Here is a 16,486-nt window from a genome sequence, read left to right on the forward strand (position 1 = left end):
TGCTTTATATAAATACTTCACACCCCATAAGTCTACTCTGTGAAATGTAATCTTGATCATAATTAATAACATGATAAGAATCACTTCACTGTTTTAGCCGATCCTACGATGAAAGGAAGAATTTCCTTCATATGTTTAATGCATCATCCTTAAGTCGTTCATAAACTCATAACATCATTTAGGGCTAATATTTTCATCATAGATGCAGTAATCAAGCATAACTAGGATGCTCAGTTAGAGACAACTCAATTCAGGGCCACAGATTTCGGTATAGAAGCCCTGATCATGTGTTACTAATGACCTGTCCCCATGCCTCCAACAGCACATCTACAATGTCCACTACATCAAAAGACCCTTATATATTCCACAGTTTGTGTAATCTCCTTGTAATTGCTCAGATCTCCTCACAAAGACAGACAGAGCAGGACAGAGCCTCCATTAGTGGCCTCGTAAATGTGGAGAAAGTCCTAACACCGCTGTGAAAGACTTGTCTGCCATTATTGAATTACATCAATTCACTGTCTTTCATTTTTTACTCCTTTCCAAAAACAAATTTCTTTTATGTAGTTGTTTTGTGTGAAAAAGATCATGTTTGCTATTAAGGAAGAGGAAAAAGATGTCCACTGAGATTACAATAATGCTTTCCCTTCCCTCTGAACTTGACTGTCAAAACGGTTGATTAATGTAAAGGAAATGGTAGCCATATTATACCCTGGTGAGATAACTTTTATTCAACACACATGTACAATGAAGTCAAACTAAGAAAATCAAACAAAGATCCCAGCCGGATTACACATGTTAAAGGACTATGAGATGGACCTGATTCCAACTTGAGATGCTAGATCTGTTTTGCAAACTCTATGGATCCTGAGCAAAGGTGTTTGATGTCTGTCTGTCTGAAATCTTTCAGGACAAAAATATTACTGTCATCATCACCACTAAGCATCTGATTCAACAACACATGTCTGCCAGCTCCTGTCAAGACAAAAGTCCTCAATAGATTTACAATTTTCTTAAATATTTTAATCCTACAATATTTCTTTTTTTTTTCAAGTTTGACAGCTGCCCCTGGGACATCTCAGAAGAATCAAACAAAACATTGCTTCTTTCCTTCAAATGAATGAAAAAGAGTGTGCACAGTTCCAGACAAAATCAGGTTCAAATTGACTTGGTTTTGCAATTTTCTCCTAATGCTGATCTTCTCATTTCATGTAAGCTAAATCAGAGTTACCAGAGGCAGGTTCTGTATTATACAAAAGCTTCTGAAAAAAACTTTTCCCTCTCACAAAACAATCTGTTGTTGGTGGGTGATTTGCTCTGACCGATGAGCAGGCAGGAAGCAGACTCTTGAGGAATATTTCCAGTAATCAGTTCTGAGACTGCACAGCCAGCATCCTGTCACTGTGGAGCTGCTTCAGATCATTCAGCTAGGTGGGCGCAGAGTGTATGACAGACTCAGCTGAAATCAAGCACTTCGTTCCTCGCTATTCCCAGACACCAGGAAGCTTACATAACATGCAACTGAGTCTGTATCAGTGTTCAGAGACAAATGAGCTGTGTGGGAGGGGTGACTGGAGGACATATGACATATGGGCTGTGTGGGAGGGGAGACTGGAGGACATATGACATATGGGCTGTGTGGGAAGAAAGGGAGACTGGAGGACATATGACAAATGAGCTGTGTGGGAGGGGAGACTGGAGGACATATGACACATGGGATGTGAGGGAGGGAGGGGAGACTGGAGGACATATGACATATGGGCTGTGTGGGAGGGGAGACTGGAGGACATATGACACATGGGCTGTGAGGGAGGAAAGGGAGACTGAAGGACATATGACACATGGGCTGTGTGGGAGGGAGGGGAGACTGAAGGACATATGACACATGGGCTGTGTAAAAGGAAGGAGAGACTGAAGGACATATGACACATGGGCTGTGTGGGAGGAAGGGGAGACTGGAGGACATATGACACATGAGCTGTGTTGGAGGAAGGGGAGACTGGAGGACATATGACACTAGCTGTGTGGGAGGGAGGGGAGACTGGAGGACATATGACACATGGGCTGTGTAAAAGGAAGGAGAGACTGAAGGTCATATGACACATGAGCTGTGTGGGAGGGGGGGGAGACTGGAGGACATATGACACATGGGCTGTGTGGGAGGGAGGGGAGACTGCAGGACATATGACACATGATCTGTCTTGGAGGGAGGGGGGATTGGAGGACATATGACACATGATCTGTCTGGGAGGGAGGGGAGACTGGAGGACATATGACACATGGGCCGTGTGGGAGGGAGGGAGGGAGGGAGGGGAGACTGGAAGACATATGACACAAGGGCTGTGTAAAAGGGAGGGAAGACTGGAGGACATATGACACAAGGGCTGTCTGGGAGGGAGGGGAGACTGGAGGACGTACGACACATGGGCTGTGTGGGAGGGAGGAGAGACTGGAAGACACATGACACATGGTTTGTGCAGGAAGGATGGGGTGATAGCAGAAACATGTTCCCGATCGAAAACATCAAGAGAAAATATTGTGGCATTACTATTTCCGGAGGCCTCTCATGACAAACATTTTCTTTTGTCAGGCATAGTTTTTACACTGGCTGTGTATATTTTCAAAAGGGTGTAGAGTTTACATGGCTTCATGACACATCTTCATGGCATTTCTGAGCTAAGGGACTGGTCCGTAACAACAAGGAATAGGTGTGGCTCCATTAAAGTGTAGAGATACTTGAAAAGTGTTACTCCATACTTGTATATATTGTCAATAACTATTTTGGCAAAGGTGTAGGTTCCAGTTAAAACCCCATAACTCAATAGTCATATTGAAGGACCTTAAATGAGTTGTGTACTGTTTCATCTCCAAACACTGAACCTGAATGTTTGGGTATGGCAAAGCTGACCTGAGGCACTTTACTGTTGACACATATCCATATATGCTACAGCAAAGCAGGGGTGAGGAGTTTTCTGTTAAGTCACACTTGAAGACGAAACACATAAAAGAGTCATGGCTTTCCATAAGATGTTCATCCTTTTCCGTTCAAAAGGTATCAGCAGTCATGAACAGCAGTGCAAACATCATGTAGTGAGTGAGTGAGTGAGTGAGTGAGTGGGTGAGTCTTCAACCCCAATTAACCAGTTATATCATGCCGGGCATGCTTGTGATCAGCTCTGGATAATGCAAACAGCTGCTCAACAGAAATGCAGCAAGTCTCACTATAAACTACAAACTGATTCTAAAAACACAACCAATGCAAAATACAAAACACACTTTGTCTCATATTCTGCAAGCCATCAAAGAAAATCCTGGTGCACTTGTACCTGTAACTTCATCGAACAGCATACACCTTTCGACAGCTAACTAAAATGGGATTGGAAGATCAGGCTACCAGGCTTAGTTGGTTGACAGTCATGATGCCTTGATGCTGTAGATCATTGCTCTACAAGCCATTGGTCATTGGTTCACCTGGTCCAGCCCTGAATATTTACAGGCTGCCATGATATGACAAGCATGTTGCTTCATCCTGCCTTTCACATCATTCGATCTGACAAGCCACAGGTTCCATGTAAACTAGCCTGTTTATTAAAGCAATAAAATACTTGTTGGCTGGTACTCAGGTGCACATGACATTATGTTTCTAAAGACTGCAACATCCTTACCTTGAGAAATCAATAAAGGCTACGTGACCATGATACAGTGCAGGCTTCTTCTCTGTCCAGCTGGTGATGTTAGTGATGAACCGCATCTGGAGAAAACATCATTTCGTATAGGTCAAACTGGCAACAATGTCAAACATGCCATCAAACTTATTTCTCAAGAGTAATTAAACCCTTCACACATTCGCTGAGCTGGCGCCCAATGCACAAAATGTTCGTAGCACTATGCGATTCATTAGCCCATGACAAAGTATAATGAGTGAGTAAAAGTATGGTTTTACACGCTTTCAGCAATATTCCAGCAATGGGATTCATGCATTGTACCCATATGGGCAATCAAACTTGGGTCTTTGGTGGGGCGAGCAAATGCTTTAACCACTAGGCTAGCCCACTGCCCCTACAAAGTATAGAGTTATGATGGGTCGTAATGTTACGAACTCTTTGTGGATCAGAACCCTGATCTGTAAGTTCTCATCTTATCTTTGAAGTCACACAGTTATTCTTAGTTTCGTCGTTATATGGCAGAAATATGCTGATATGACGTAAAACTCTAATAACCCATGAGGTGAGGTGAAATTGGGTTTAACGTCGTGCTTGAGAATATTTCGCTCATAAGACGACGTGCATGCGTGTGTATGTGTTTGTGCGGCTGCTTGTACTAGCCCAGACTTAAGCTGGTTTTATAGTGCCAGCTCACTGAGATACCATGCCGCAGTGAAGCGTGAATACCCCACTCAGACACATTATACCGACTCCGAGCCGACCAGTCCTTGTTGTACTCATTAATGCCGAGCGCCAGGCAGGGACCAACAAGTACCATATTTTAACATCTTTTGGTATGACGCGGTCGGGGATCGAACCCGCGACCTTCCGCTCTCCGGGCGGATGCTCTAACCACTACACCACGGAGGCGGGTCTTTAACCCATGAGTTTAAAGGTATGACTAATGACAATATACATCAATCTGAAATTTTACTCGGCAGTATATGTTGCTGTGACATTTACCACACTGAAAATTGATTTATTCCGTAAGCCTACGACAAAGTATACAGTGACGATGGGTCGTTAAGTTACAATGGCGTTGTGGATCTGGACCCTGATCTGTAATTTCTCATCTTATCTTTGAGGTCACATGGACATCTATTCTTTGATGCCATGTTTGGGTATTCAGTGAGTTTTAATCTGGTTAGTTGAGTGTAAAGGTATCACTAATGATCATAAACATTCATCTGAAATTTTACACGCCAACACATATTGCTGTGACATTTACCACACTGAAAATTGATTTTTTTCACATATTCCCTTACGTCCACCATATAGAGTCATTGATTTGAGGAAGTGTATCACATTTCAGGGAAACTTAACATTCTATCTTTCCTGTTGAATAAGACAATAGAAGTGACAAAAACCCTTTCCACATTCATAAGAAATCTCTGCTAAAAGCAGGCGATTGTCACCAAATCATGAGTATATATTTGTTTCAGCAGTATTACAGCTGTACGATGTTGTTTGTAAACAAATCGAATCTGGACCAGACAATCCAGTGATTGTTACCATGTGATGCGATGACAGAGGAACCAACAGAAAATGCATAACAGTTTGAAATGTCTTTTTAACTATATGTATTCGACCAATGATCATTGTGGTTATCATTTCTGTGTGTACTTCAAATCTTACCGATCTCTATCTGGCGGCAGTACTGTCAGTGTGACGTAATATTTCACAATAATAGAAGAAAATATACCTACAAACGTTTTAACCACATGATGTTTGTTCTTTATTATTATCATAGGATATTTATATAGCGCACATATCCACGCAACTAGTGCATGCTCAAGGCGCTGGTATTTTTCCCCTCGATCATTGGATGTCAATCTCAACTTCACATCGTATTATCATTCTCTCTTGCAGCCACTAGGCGCACCCAGTTATTCCCATCCTTATGAGGTACCCATTCACAGCTGGGTGGACTGGGACTGTCCATTTAGGATTGATGGCTAAAATTGTGCACAATCGCTAGCAGCTGATGGGATGGTTTAAATATTGCTGGGGAAATGTGCAGAAAGTAGACGCATTATTAAAAGGTGGAAAAACTTTGTTTGCTAGCAATTTCTAGTCCTCTTTATTTGTGTTGTTAATTGATAATTTATTCTTTTACATGTTCTCAAACCACTTTCAAATAACATATGTGATAATCTAGTTATTGTTTTGTCCTTTGCTGACAGGATTCTAATCAGTCCAAATGAATTTCTTATGAACTTAAGATTTTGGCTTGTCACAATATGGCTGAAATGTTGCAAATGTGGCGATAAATGTTACCTCACTCACTCACTAAAATGTCATGGCTTATCATTCCAAATACAATTTACTGGCCATGAACAAACAGTAGACAAATAAGTTAGCTCCTCTGAAACAACATCTCAAACGATGGAAGCACAACATCTGGAGTGGACGACATCTGCTTATACAACAACCCTTAAAACATTGGCGAGTGAATCGGTGTAACAATCAAGATTGTACATATTTCACCTCTTGAGAACATACAAGACACGCAACCTCCAACACAAGCTGTGATACGTGAACACCGACTAGTGATAAATACTGTCAAAGCGAAAAAGCTTGTGAGTGAAAGAGGTGCAAGTACCAAGAACATGGAAAACATCTTGCACAGAAGCTGAAGTATCATCAATGGCCAACAAAAGTAGCAAAACTCAAGAACATGGCTGAAATAGTTTGTACATCATTCTGAATTTTCATCCCATGACAATTTGAAGCAGAGCTTGATGCTTGAGGGCATCTTGAAACATCACAGTAGGAGAACATTTTGATATGCCTTTCTTTCATCTAAGAATGAGGACAATTTTTATGGATATACAACTTCTTCATTCTGTACAGGCGATGTTTCGACATAGATTCTAATGTCGTTGTCAAGCAAGTGGTTCACAACGACATTAGAATCTATGTCGAAACATCGCCTATACAGAACAAAGAAGTTGTATATCCATAAAATTGTCCTCTTCATCAATATGTTCCTCAAAATAGTTGACATCTATATATTCTCACCTTTATGTGTATCACCTCTAAATGTGATTCAAAGACTGAATTATAATTGCATTTAACTGTAGATAGAAAGGCTTTGTTTGGTATCCATCATAATGAATTAATCATGTGATTCAGACATCACAAAAAGTACCTATTTAATCAGAACAGTAATATTATATTTTCTTTACATTCATGAAATATATTGCCGTTAAACCGGCCAATGTTCCCATGATACAAATGTATCTAAATGAGTACCAGAATGTGGTGTATTTCTACATTCAACAACATTATCCATTCTCGAACCCCTAATTTCATCCACATCTTATTTTATTACCTCTGTTTTTATAATTTCAAGATTTATTAAAATAGCAGTTCAACAACATTCCAACACTCTTACAATCCAAGAGATAGGTGAAATTTTGACCTCAACATCTGTTTTTATTACAAACTGTTCTTAAACTACAATCCTTCTTGCCACTTCGAATATTGTTATTTCAGAGCATGGCTGTTTTGTGGTTACTCGAGAGAGGGGTTACAAAAATACCTCAGGACAGGCCCACTTGTTTTGAATCTACTTTAGGTGTAACATTATTTGGAGAAAAAACTCTCCTGGCTCCATTATCAATATAAAGGGTGGATGTGATGTTGTTATTACATGATACTCGCTCCGTCCATTCTTCTCCCTTTCTAAAAGTCACTGTAATAATGTCAAAGTGCTCGATGGGATTCTGCCGTAAGATATAAAACAGTGAACCTTTACAATCCACAAGAGAGATCTAACACACCAGGAGCAGTTACAGATAGTCTTCTTCGGAATCCCAATTGTGTGGCCAAAAAGTACAGATGATAAGGATGGTTTATAAAAAATATAAACAGTGAACTCGGATATTATAAAGGCTAAACATTCATGATTGAATTCCATTCAAGAATACTTTATCAATGTCATCAATTAAATGAAAGATTGAGTGGGTCGTCTAAAGTCATGATAAACTAGCATGACATTTATATTTGACTGCACATTAGTATGTTCCTGCCATGCATAAGGGAGAAAACTCTGCATGTCAAATTCAAGGCCCTTTTAAGACTGGGCCACCTTTGCCCATCTAAACCTCTGGGTCTATGTAACTGAACAGAAAATGGAGGGACCGTTGATCTTCAACTCCAGTGACATCAACAGAGGAATGATCTTTGTTTTCATAACACAACTGATGATGAAACTCTTACAATGAAACCCACCAAACAAATACACATTGGAGAGCGTAAATTATAATTCCTTTATTTTCTCACGTCTGTTTCCACAAAAAATTAACGCATAATGTCATTAATGCATAAAGCTACACAGCTAGACAAGGCCTCCAGTCAGTCTGACTACAGCTCGGCGGAATCCAACTCCATCAATCAAGGTAGGTGTCCTCTCAGACAAAAGAATCTAATATTTCAGGTTGATTAGTGTAAAACACTGTGATGACAACAAGCCGCAGGTTTTGTTTTGCTTCAAGTGATTGCTTCCTGATTTATCACCTCCCTGTCCAGAAGGTGGCAGATTCCACCCAGAACCCAACATGTGGGAGAACTCGGCACACTACTCGGCGCCATCTGGGCTCCATGACGCAAAATTAAACTGTAACAACTTGGAATTAAATGTCATCACTTATAGGTTCAAAAGGCAGTGGTATGTTTCTATTGATTTCTGTACATGAGTGCCCTCTGAAGGTTGTGTATCAGGGAAAGAAAGTGTGTAAGCTATTTATCATGATTCCATTTCCATACATACATGAATAGTTTTCTAACAAATGAATGGGGATGTCTCAGATACAGTCTTCAAATTCAGGACAACTGATGGTGCTGTCACAGGCCTGATAATCATCCTAAATGTTTGTGTGGTGGGATTTGTCACACAACATATTACTGCTTTTACTTGCATTAGACTACAGGAAATGCACATTTAAGTTGACGAAAAACTTTGTGAGGCAACTTCAAAACGTTTTGCACTTCACAGGGCAGGACGATCACTCTTGTCTTTCATCATATCCCATTGGTCTTCTTGTCAAAGATCCTGAAACGTCAAACTTCAAAACCTCTATTTTTTGTCTTGGTATTACAACAGCTCCAGCTCAGACATGTGATCCTTCAAACTAAAGTTTTTGGGATTCAGCACGATTTTTAAAACTACCATATTATGCTTGATTGATCATCTAGGCAATACAAAACATAGGGCACAAGAGGAATTTAGAATACTGCAAATGGTAAAAGTATCTAATGTTTTCACTCATGTTTTGTTGAGATTATGGGATGATTGATGCCATACATTTGAAACTAAATCGTTTCAAATTTCTGGCATCACCTCACAAATACATGGTGTACCTGCAAGCTTTGTTGGAAATTTGTGTTGGAAGCACCCACCATCTTTATTTTACTTGTGAATACGTAAGTTGTTCGAAATCACACAGTCAATATCAAAAGCCACTTGACTACAACCATTTGTCCATGGTGTGAGGTTAGTCTTGCCTCAAGATGTTTAGGGCATGAAGTCAGCTGTTTTGACAATACCCACGATCCATAGCAGCCATTGTGATCACTTCATTCCCAGAAGTTACAGGAATCAAGCAAAAGCGAAATGGAATACTACCAAAGTGCATCAGACAAACATGAAACAGGACTTTTAGCAGAAGAAGGTGACCAGCGCCTATCAGTAATACGATGGTATGTGTTGTCAAAGAAGAACCCATGTCCCAGGGTGCATCAAATGGCCCTTCCCGTCTGTGACCCGAAGCTGAGTTAGTGAAGGTGATGTTAGGCTTCAATCAGCATTAGAGAGATAGATGCCTCAGTATTGACATCTCAACCAGGCTCTCATTGACATTGGTTTCAAAGCACTAGACATCCAATCTGTCTGACCAAAGGTGACAAAGGCTGCCCACTTCCATCCACACTGACAGAGACAGACTGGAGGGGGGGAGGGGCACCCTAATAGCTTTGGGACAATCACTTCACTGTCATTAGTACACCTTGTGTAGACTAGGAAACAGTCACCATGACAACACAGATGGATCACAATTGTCTCTGAAGAAACTCATCCCTGACTTTTGCCACGATCCTATGGCTTATATTCAGACAGAAAACCTTCACTGAGAAAATGTAAATATACGCTACCAAACCTACAGGCAGACTATAAAATCCTGATACCTAATCTGTCATGTCTGCCTGTTCCACTGATAGCACAACCTAGGTATTGAGGGTTCTATCAAGACAGTTCAGACAGTGGTGTCGTTGCTCTATTGCTGCTCCTGTATCTCACCACAGCCTGGAGGGACGGACTGTACATGAAGGACTTCCCTTTCTTGGTGATGCCCTATGTGTCAAGTTCTTAGAATGAGAGAAATGTAGCAATATATCCTTGTCTTCATTGTCATAAAGACATGGGCATAATTGTTAGTTTCAGAAAAAATTGAAGCCATTGACTGATTTTTGGCCAGGGATACAGGGGATGGTTCTGATTCATAAGTCAGAAAGCCAACAGAGGTCAATCTACAGGTCATGAATACTTATCCCAGACAATTCTTGCTCATGAGTGAGTGAACGAGTGTGGTTTTCCACTGAAGAGGAGTCAGTGAGTGAGAAAGTATGATTTTATGGCTTTTAGCAATATTCCAGCAACATCACGAGGGGGGGGGGGAGTTTAACCGGTTATGGGCTTCACACATTGTACCCATGTGGTCAGGATCATCTTGAGACAATTAAATGATCATTTCCTTAAAAGTAACAAGTTTGTTTCTTTTGACTGTGTCATTCATGAATTTATGTATGACAAAGGGAGTTGTTTTAACTTCAGCACTTCAGCTAACTAGACATATGATGAGCAAACTGATACAGTGGAAACAGCAGCCATGCAGAGACAATTCTCTGTTTGCATCAATGGAATTGAACTTAGTTTGTACGCCGTAAAAAAAAAACACTGAGGAAATTATCAAGCCTGGAATTGGAACTTTCATATTTGCTTGAATAAATCATTGAATTATTGGCTGTGAATTCAATCAAGTAAAGATGAAAAACAAAAGGCCATTTGGTGTGGAATGTTTACATCATTGTCCTCATGCAAGCAGTCACCAAGTCCAATAATTTGGTCTGTGCTGGCAAAGTTAATTCATATTATGACATTTTGATTGATTGACATCTTTTCCAAAACACATAATTTCATTTGTAGGGAATTCAAAGCAGATTCTTGCATATCTGTTGATGAACACAGTTATTCCAAAACCTTGGTTCCGCATCTGTTACATATCATAGAGGCTTGTGACTTTTAGAACTAAAAGGCATCAACAATATCGTGTTTGTCAGTCTCCCTGTACAGATCTAGCTCTCTAGTACATGATGTGGGTCTCCCTGCTATCATGCAGTTCCCTAATATGTGTGTCTGCACTATGGGATCTCCCTGTGATGGTTCAGTTCCCTAATACGTGTGTCTGCACTATGGGATCTCCCTGTGATCGTTCAGCTCCCTAATATGTGTATCTGCACTATAGGATCTCCCTGTGATGGTTCAGTTCCCTAATATGTGTGTCTGCACTATAGGATCTCCCTGTGATGGTTCAGTTCCCTAATATGTGTGTCTGCACTATAGGATCTCCCTGTGATGGTTCAGCTCCCTAATATGTGTGTCTGCACTATAGGATCTCCCTGTGATGGTTCAGTTCCCTAATATGTGTGTCTGCACTATAGGATCTCCCTGTGATGGTTCAGTTCCCTAATATGTGTGTCTGCACTATGGGATCTCCCTGTGATCGTTCAGTTCCCTATGTGTGTCTGCACTATAGGATCTCCCTAATGTGTCTGATATGGTTCAGCTCCCTAATATGTGTGTCTGCACTATAGGATCTCCCTGTGATGGTTCAGCTCCCTAATATGTGTGTCTGCACTATAGGATCTCCCTGTGATGGTTCAGTTCCCTAATATGTGTGTCTGCACTATAGGATCTCCCTGTGATGGTTCAGCTCCCTAATATGTGTGTCTGCACTATAGGATCTCCCTGTGATGGTTCAGCTCCCTAATATGTGTGTCTGCACTATGGGATCTCCCTGTGATGGTTCAGCTCCCTAATATGTGTGTCTGCACTATGGGATCTCCCTGTGATGGTTCAGCTCCCTAATATGTGTGTCTGCACTATGGGATCTCCCTGTGATGGTTCAGCTCCCTAATATGTGTGTCTGCACTATAGGGTCTCCTTGTTGGGATCCAGCTCTCCTGGTACATGATATGGGTCTCCCTATATGTGTATCTGCACTACAGGATCTCCTTATAGGTCTCTAGTACATGACAGGTGTTCCTGTTGAGATTCAGGCCCTCATTACAACATTTACAAAACACCTATTGGTGATTTAGGGGAGACAGAGAAGAAATCATGTAATTTATGCAGGTAATAGTAAGAGCCAAGAGTAATGACAGTCGTCCCAATGGATGTCACGAGTGAACAGCAATGGGTGAGTCCCAGTCCATCAAAGTTCTACAATGGCCTTTTACAGGCACCTCTTGTAACTGGAACCTTTGCTTTACAACACTGTTCATAGACTCACACTATTACTGCATTCTAACTTACAGCATGAAGTTAATGTGTAAATACACGCACCTCAGGGGAACATTTCACATTCACAGGTATATTCTACAGGACCGCAGCACTAGTGTTGGGAATTGGTTGAAATCTCACAATTGATGATTGTTACATTACAAATGAACAATCATCGAAAAAATTGGTTAGCGTCATTTTTCAGATTTTCCTATCCAGGTTGTTATTGCAGATATTTATAACATGATGCAACTTGCTACTTTAAAGTGATGACTAATATATCATGAACATAAACTTCACGGAGTCTTCAAGAAATATTCAGTCATGGCTTTCCAGTTAGTGAAGTGAGTTTTCTAAGAATTAAACACGTTTTCAGGCCCTGACAACTTCAACGACATGTTCTATTGTCAAGTATTTCAAAGACTAAAACCGTAGTTCCAAAATCGTTTATGTTCGATTATGAGAAAATGTGATCGATTGCTTGGTCGTTTGGTCACTGTGATCAATCTTCGATTATTTCAATTAATCGGAACACCACAATGTCCTGATGTTGTTCAACAACATGAATACAGGTGGTGTCAGGAAAGAACTGAGACATTATCTTCCTAACAACCATGCTATCAGTGTCCATGGTTTGCTTCACTGAAGGAGAGTATTCATATGACAAGGAAAACATGATCTCACAGATAAACTAACTGTTGAGTGGGCATATAGTTGTTTATATACACTTAAACAAACTAATGGCTGACTGACTGACTGACCGAGTTTGGTTTTAGGCCGCTTTTAGCAATATTCCAGCAACATCACGGCGGGGGACACCAGAAATGGGATTCACACATTGTGCCCATGTGGGGATTCGAACCCGGGTCTTCGGCGTGACGAGCCAACAGTTTAACCATTAGGCTACCCCACCGCCCCACTAATGGTTGAGCAGTGTACACTCTTTAATCTTTTTCAAGAAAGTGATTGAGTAAATGTTCTTCTGGTATGACACTATTTGAAATCTTCATATAAATGGTAGACTCAATTATATTTAAAGCTGTGAAATGTTGACACCAAAGTATGCCAGAATATTCCTTGATGTAAAAGCTAAGTAGGCTGCGGGGAATTGGAATCCATCCTCCTTGTAATAGTTTTTACAAGAGTATTTTGTCATTCTAAATCTGGCTGAATTCCAAGATTATCAAGAAACAGAGCAAAACTGGTGTATGAAGGATGTATGTATGAACACAAATATTTGTTGCCAGTAGCCATTTTCAAAAGGACATTACATTGTAAGAGGATATTTAATTTCTTTTATTTGCAATGACTAGAATGAAGCAGATAAATATTTATGCAATATTAGGTTCCTGTTGTTCTTGGAACTGTCATATATTTTCACTTAAAATGTGTTTTGATTTTCAGGAAAAAACAAGCATTCTTAGTTAAGCCTTGATGATTGATGGTTAAGAGTATGCCAAAACACACAGAATGTGACAAGTTTTTCATAAAAATATATAGAAAAATTTAAATTATCATTTCAGACATAGATTTCATAAAAGAACCATGTTTTTTGGCTGAATGGGATGGAAGGGGGAGTGTATGCCATTTCTGTTGTCCTGCTTACAGTAGGAGAGGAGGAAGCGTACAGTATGCATTTCAGATAACCTACTTACAGTGGAAAAGAGGATGTGAGAACACACTGCCAATTACTGGTGACCTGCCCCAAGTGGCACGGAAGGAAGAGAGCATACCAGATACCACTGCCAACCTGGTTTCTGTGAAGAGGGAGGGAGGAATGGAGTGCATACCAGCTATTATTGCAGGAAGACACAGTATACCAGCCATCACTGCCAGCCTGTTTACAGTAGGAGGGAGGAATGGAGTACACACCATCCATTATTGGTGACCTGATGAGTGGCAGGGAAGGAAGACACAGTATACCAGCCATCACTGCTGGCCTGTTTACAGTAGGAGGGAGGAATGGAGTACACACCACCCATTATTGGTGACCTGATGAGTGGCAGGGAAGGAAGACACAGTATACCAGCCATCACTGCTGGCCTGTTTACAGTAGGAGGGAGGAATGGAGTACACACCACCCATTATTGGTGACCTGATGAGTGGCAGGGAAGGAAGACACAGTATACCAGCCATCACTGCTGGCCTGTTTACAGTGGGAGGGAGGAATGGAGTACACACCACCCATTATTGGTGACCTGATGAGTGGCAGGGAAGGAAGACACAGTATACCAGCCATCACTGCTGGCCTGTTTACAGTAGGAGGGAGGAATGGAGTACACACCATCCATTATTGTGACCTGATGAGTGGCAAGGAAGGAAGACACAGTATACCAGCCATCACTGCCAGCCTGTTTACAGTAGGAGGGAGGAATGGAGTACACACCACCCATTATTGGTGACCTGATGAGTGGCAGGAAGGAAGACACAGTATACCAGCCATCACTGCCAGCCTGTTTACAGTAGGAGGGAGGAATGGAGTACACACCACCCATTATTGGTGACCTGATGAGTGGCAGGGAAGGAAGACACAGTATACCAGCCATCACTGCTGGCCTGTTTACAGTAGGAGGGAGGAATGGAGTACACACCACCCATTATTGGTGACCTGATGAGTGGCAGGGAAGGAAGACACAGTATACCAGCCATCACTGCTGGCCTGTTTACAGTAGGAGGGAGGAATGGAGTACACACCATCCATTATTGGTGACCTGATGAGTGGCAGGGAAGGAAGACACAGTATACCAGCCATCACTGCTGGCCTGTTTACAGTAGGAGGGAGGAATGGAGTACACACCACCCATTATTGGTGACCTGATGAGTGGCAGGGAAGGAAGACACAGTATACCAGCCATCACTGCTGGCCTGTTTACAGCAGGAGGGAGGAATGGAGTACACACCATCCATTATTGTGACCTGATGAGTGGCAGGGAAGGAAGACACAGTATACCAGCCATCACTGCCAGCCTGTTTACAGTAGGAGGGAGGAATGGAGTACACACCACCCACTATTGGTGACCGGATGAGTGGCAGGGAAGGAAGACACAGTATACCAGACATCACTGCCAGCCTGTTTACAGTAGGAGGGAGGAATGGAGTACACACCACCCATTATTGGTGACCTGATGAGTGGCAGGGAAGGAAGACACAGTATACCAGCCATCACTGCTGGCCTGTTTACAGTAGGAGGGAGGAATGGAGTACACACCATCCATTATTGGTGACCTGATGAGTGGCAGGGAAGGAAGACACAGTATACCAGCCATCACTGCTGGCCTGTTTACAGTAGGAGGGAGGAATGGAGTACACACCACCCATTATTGGTGACCTGATGAGTGGCAGGGAAGGAAGACACAGTATACCAGCCATCACTGCTGGCCTGTTTACAGTAGGAGGGAGGAATGGAGTACACACCACCCATTATTGGTGACCTGATGAGTGGCAGGGAAGGAAGACACAGTATACCAGCCATCACTGCTGGCCTGTTTACAGTAGGAGGGAGGAATGGAGTACACACCACCCATTATTGGTGACCTGATGAGTGGCAGGGAAGGAAGACACAGTATACCAGCCATCACTGCTGGCCTGTTTACAGTAGGAGGGAGGAATGGAGTACACACCATCCATTATTGGTGACCTGATGAGTGGCAGGGAAGGAAGACACAGTATACCAGCCATCACTGCCAGCCTGTTTACAGTAGGAGGGAGGAATGGAGTACACACCACCCATTATTGGTGACCTGATGAGTGGCAGGGAAGGAAGACACAGTATACCAGCCATCACTGCTGGCCTGTTTACAGTGGGAGGGAGGAATGGAGTACACACCACCCATTATTGGTGACCTGATGAGTGGCAGGGAAGGAAGACACAGTATACCAGCCATCACTGCTGGCCTGTTTACAGTAGGAGGGAGGAATGGAGTACACACCACCCATTATTGGTGACCTGATGAGTGGCAGGGAAGGAAGACACAGTATACCAGCCATCACTGCTGGCCTGTTTACAGTAGGAGGGAGGAATGGAGTACACACCACCCATTATTTGCGACTTGATGAGTGGCAGGGAAGGAAGACACAGTGTACTAGCCATCATGGCCGGCCTGCTTACTATGGAAAGGAAGGAGCCTAAACTAGCCATTAGCTCATATTTGCATATATGACAGTATCCATGCAGGTGTATGCGTGTATCTGTTCCACTATGTTGCTCACAGGCAAGGCACAT

At 42.0% G+C, this 16,486-nt stretch overlaps 1 protein-coding gene across 2 annotated transcripts in view; it reads right to left on the reverse strand.

The window, feature by feature from the left end:
* The window catches only part of LOC124255612 (heparan sulfate 2-O-sulfotransferase 1-like), a 238,312-nt gene that overhangs the window by 72,157 nt on the left and 149,669 nt on the right, over positions 1-16,486 (reverse strand). For both annotated transcript variants that reach the window (XR_006892707.1, XM_046689502.1), the window contains exon 4: positions 3,666-3,751. Coding sequence is in view for 1 of the 2 variants with exons in the window: in XM_046689502.1 (XP_046545458.1) it covers positions 3,666-3,751 (86 nt within the window). In the remaining variant the exon portion in view is untranslated. The remainder of the gene's footprint in view (positions 1-3,665; positions 3,752-16,486) is intronic.

Source organism: Haliotis rubra, unplaced genomic scaffold, assembly GCF_003918875.1.
Source record: "Haliotis rubra isolate DU_JTF1 unplaced genomic scaffold, ASM391887v1 Scf603, whole genome shotgun sequence".
NCBI classification, from domain to species: Eukaryota; Metazoa; Mollusca; class Gastropoda; order Lepetellida; family Haliotidae; genus Haliotis; species Haliotis rubra.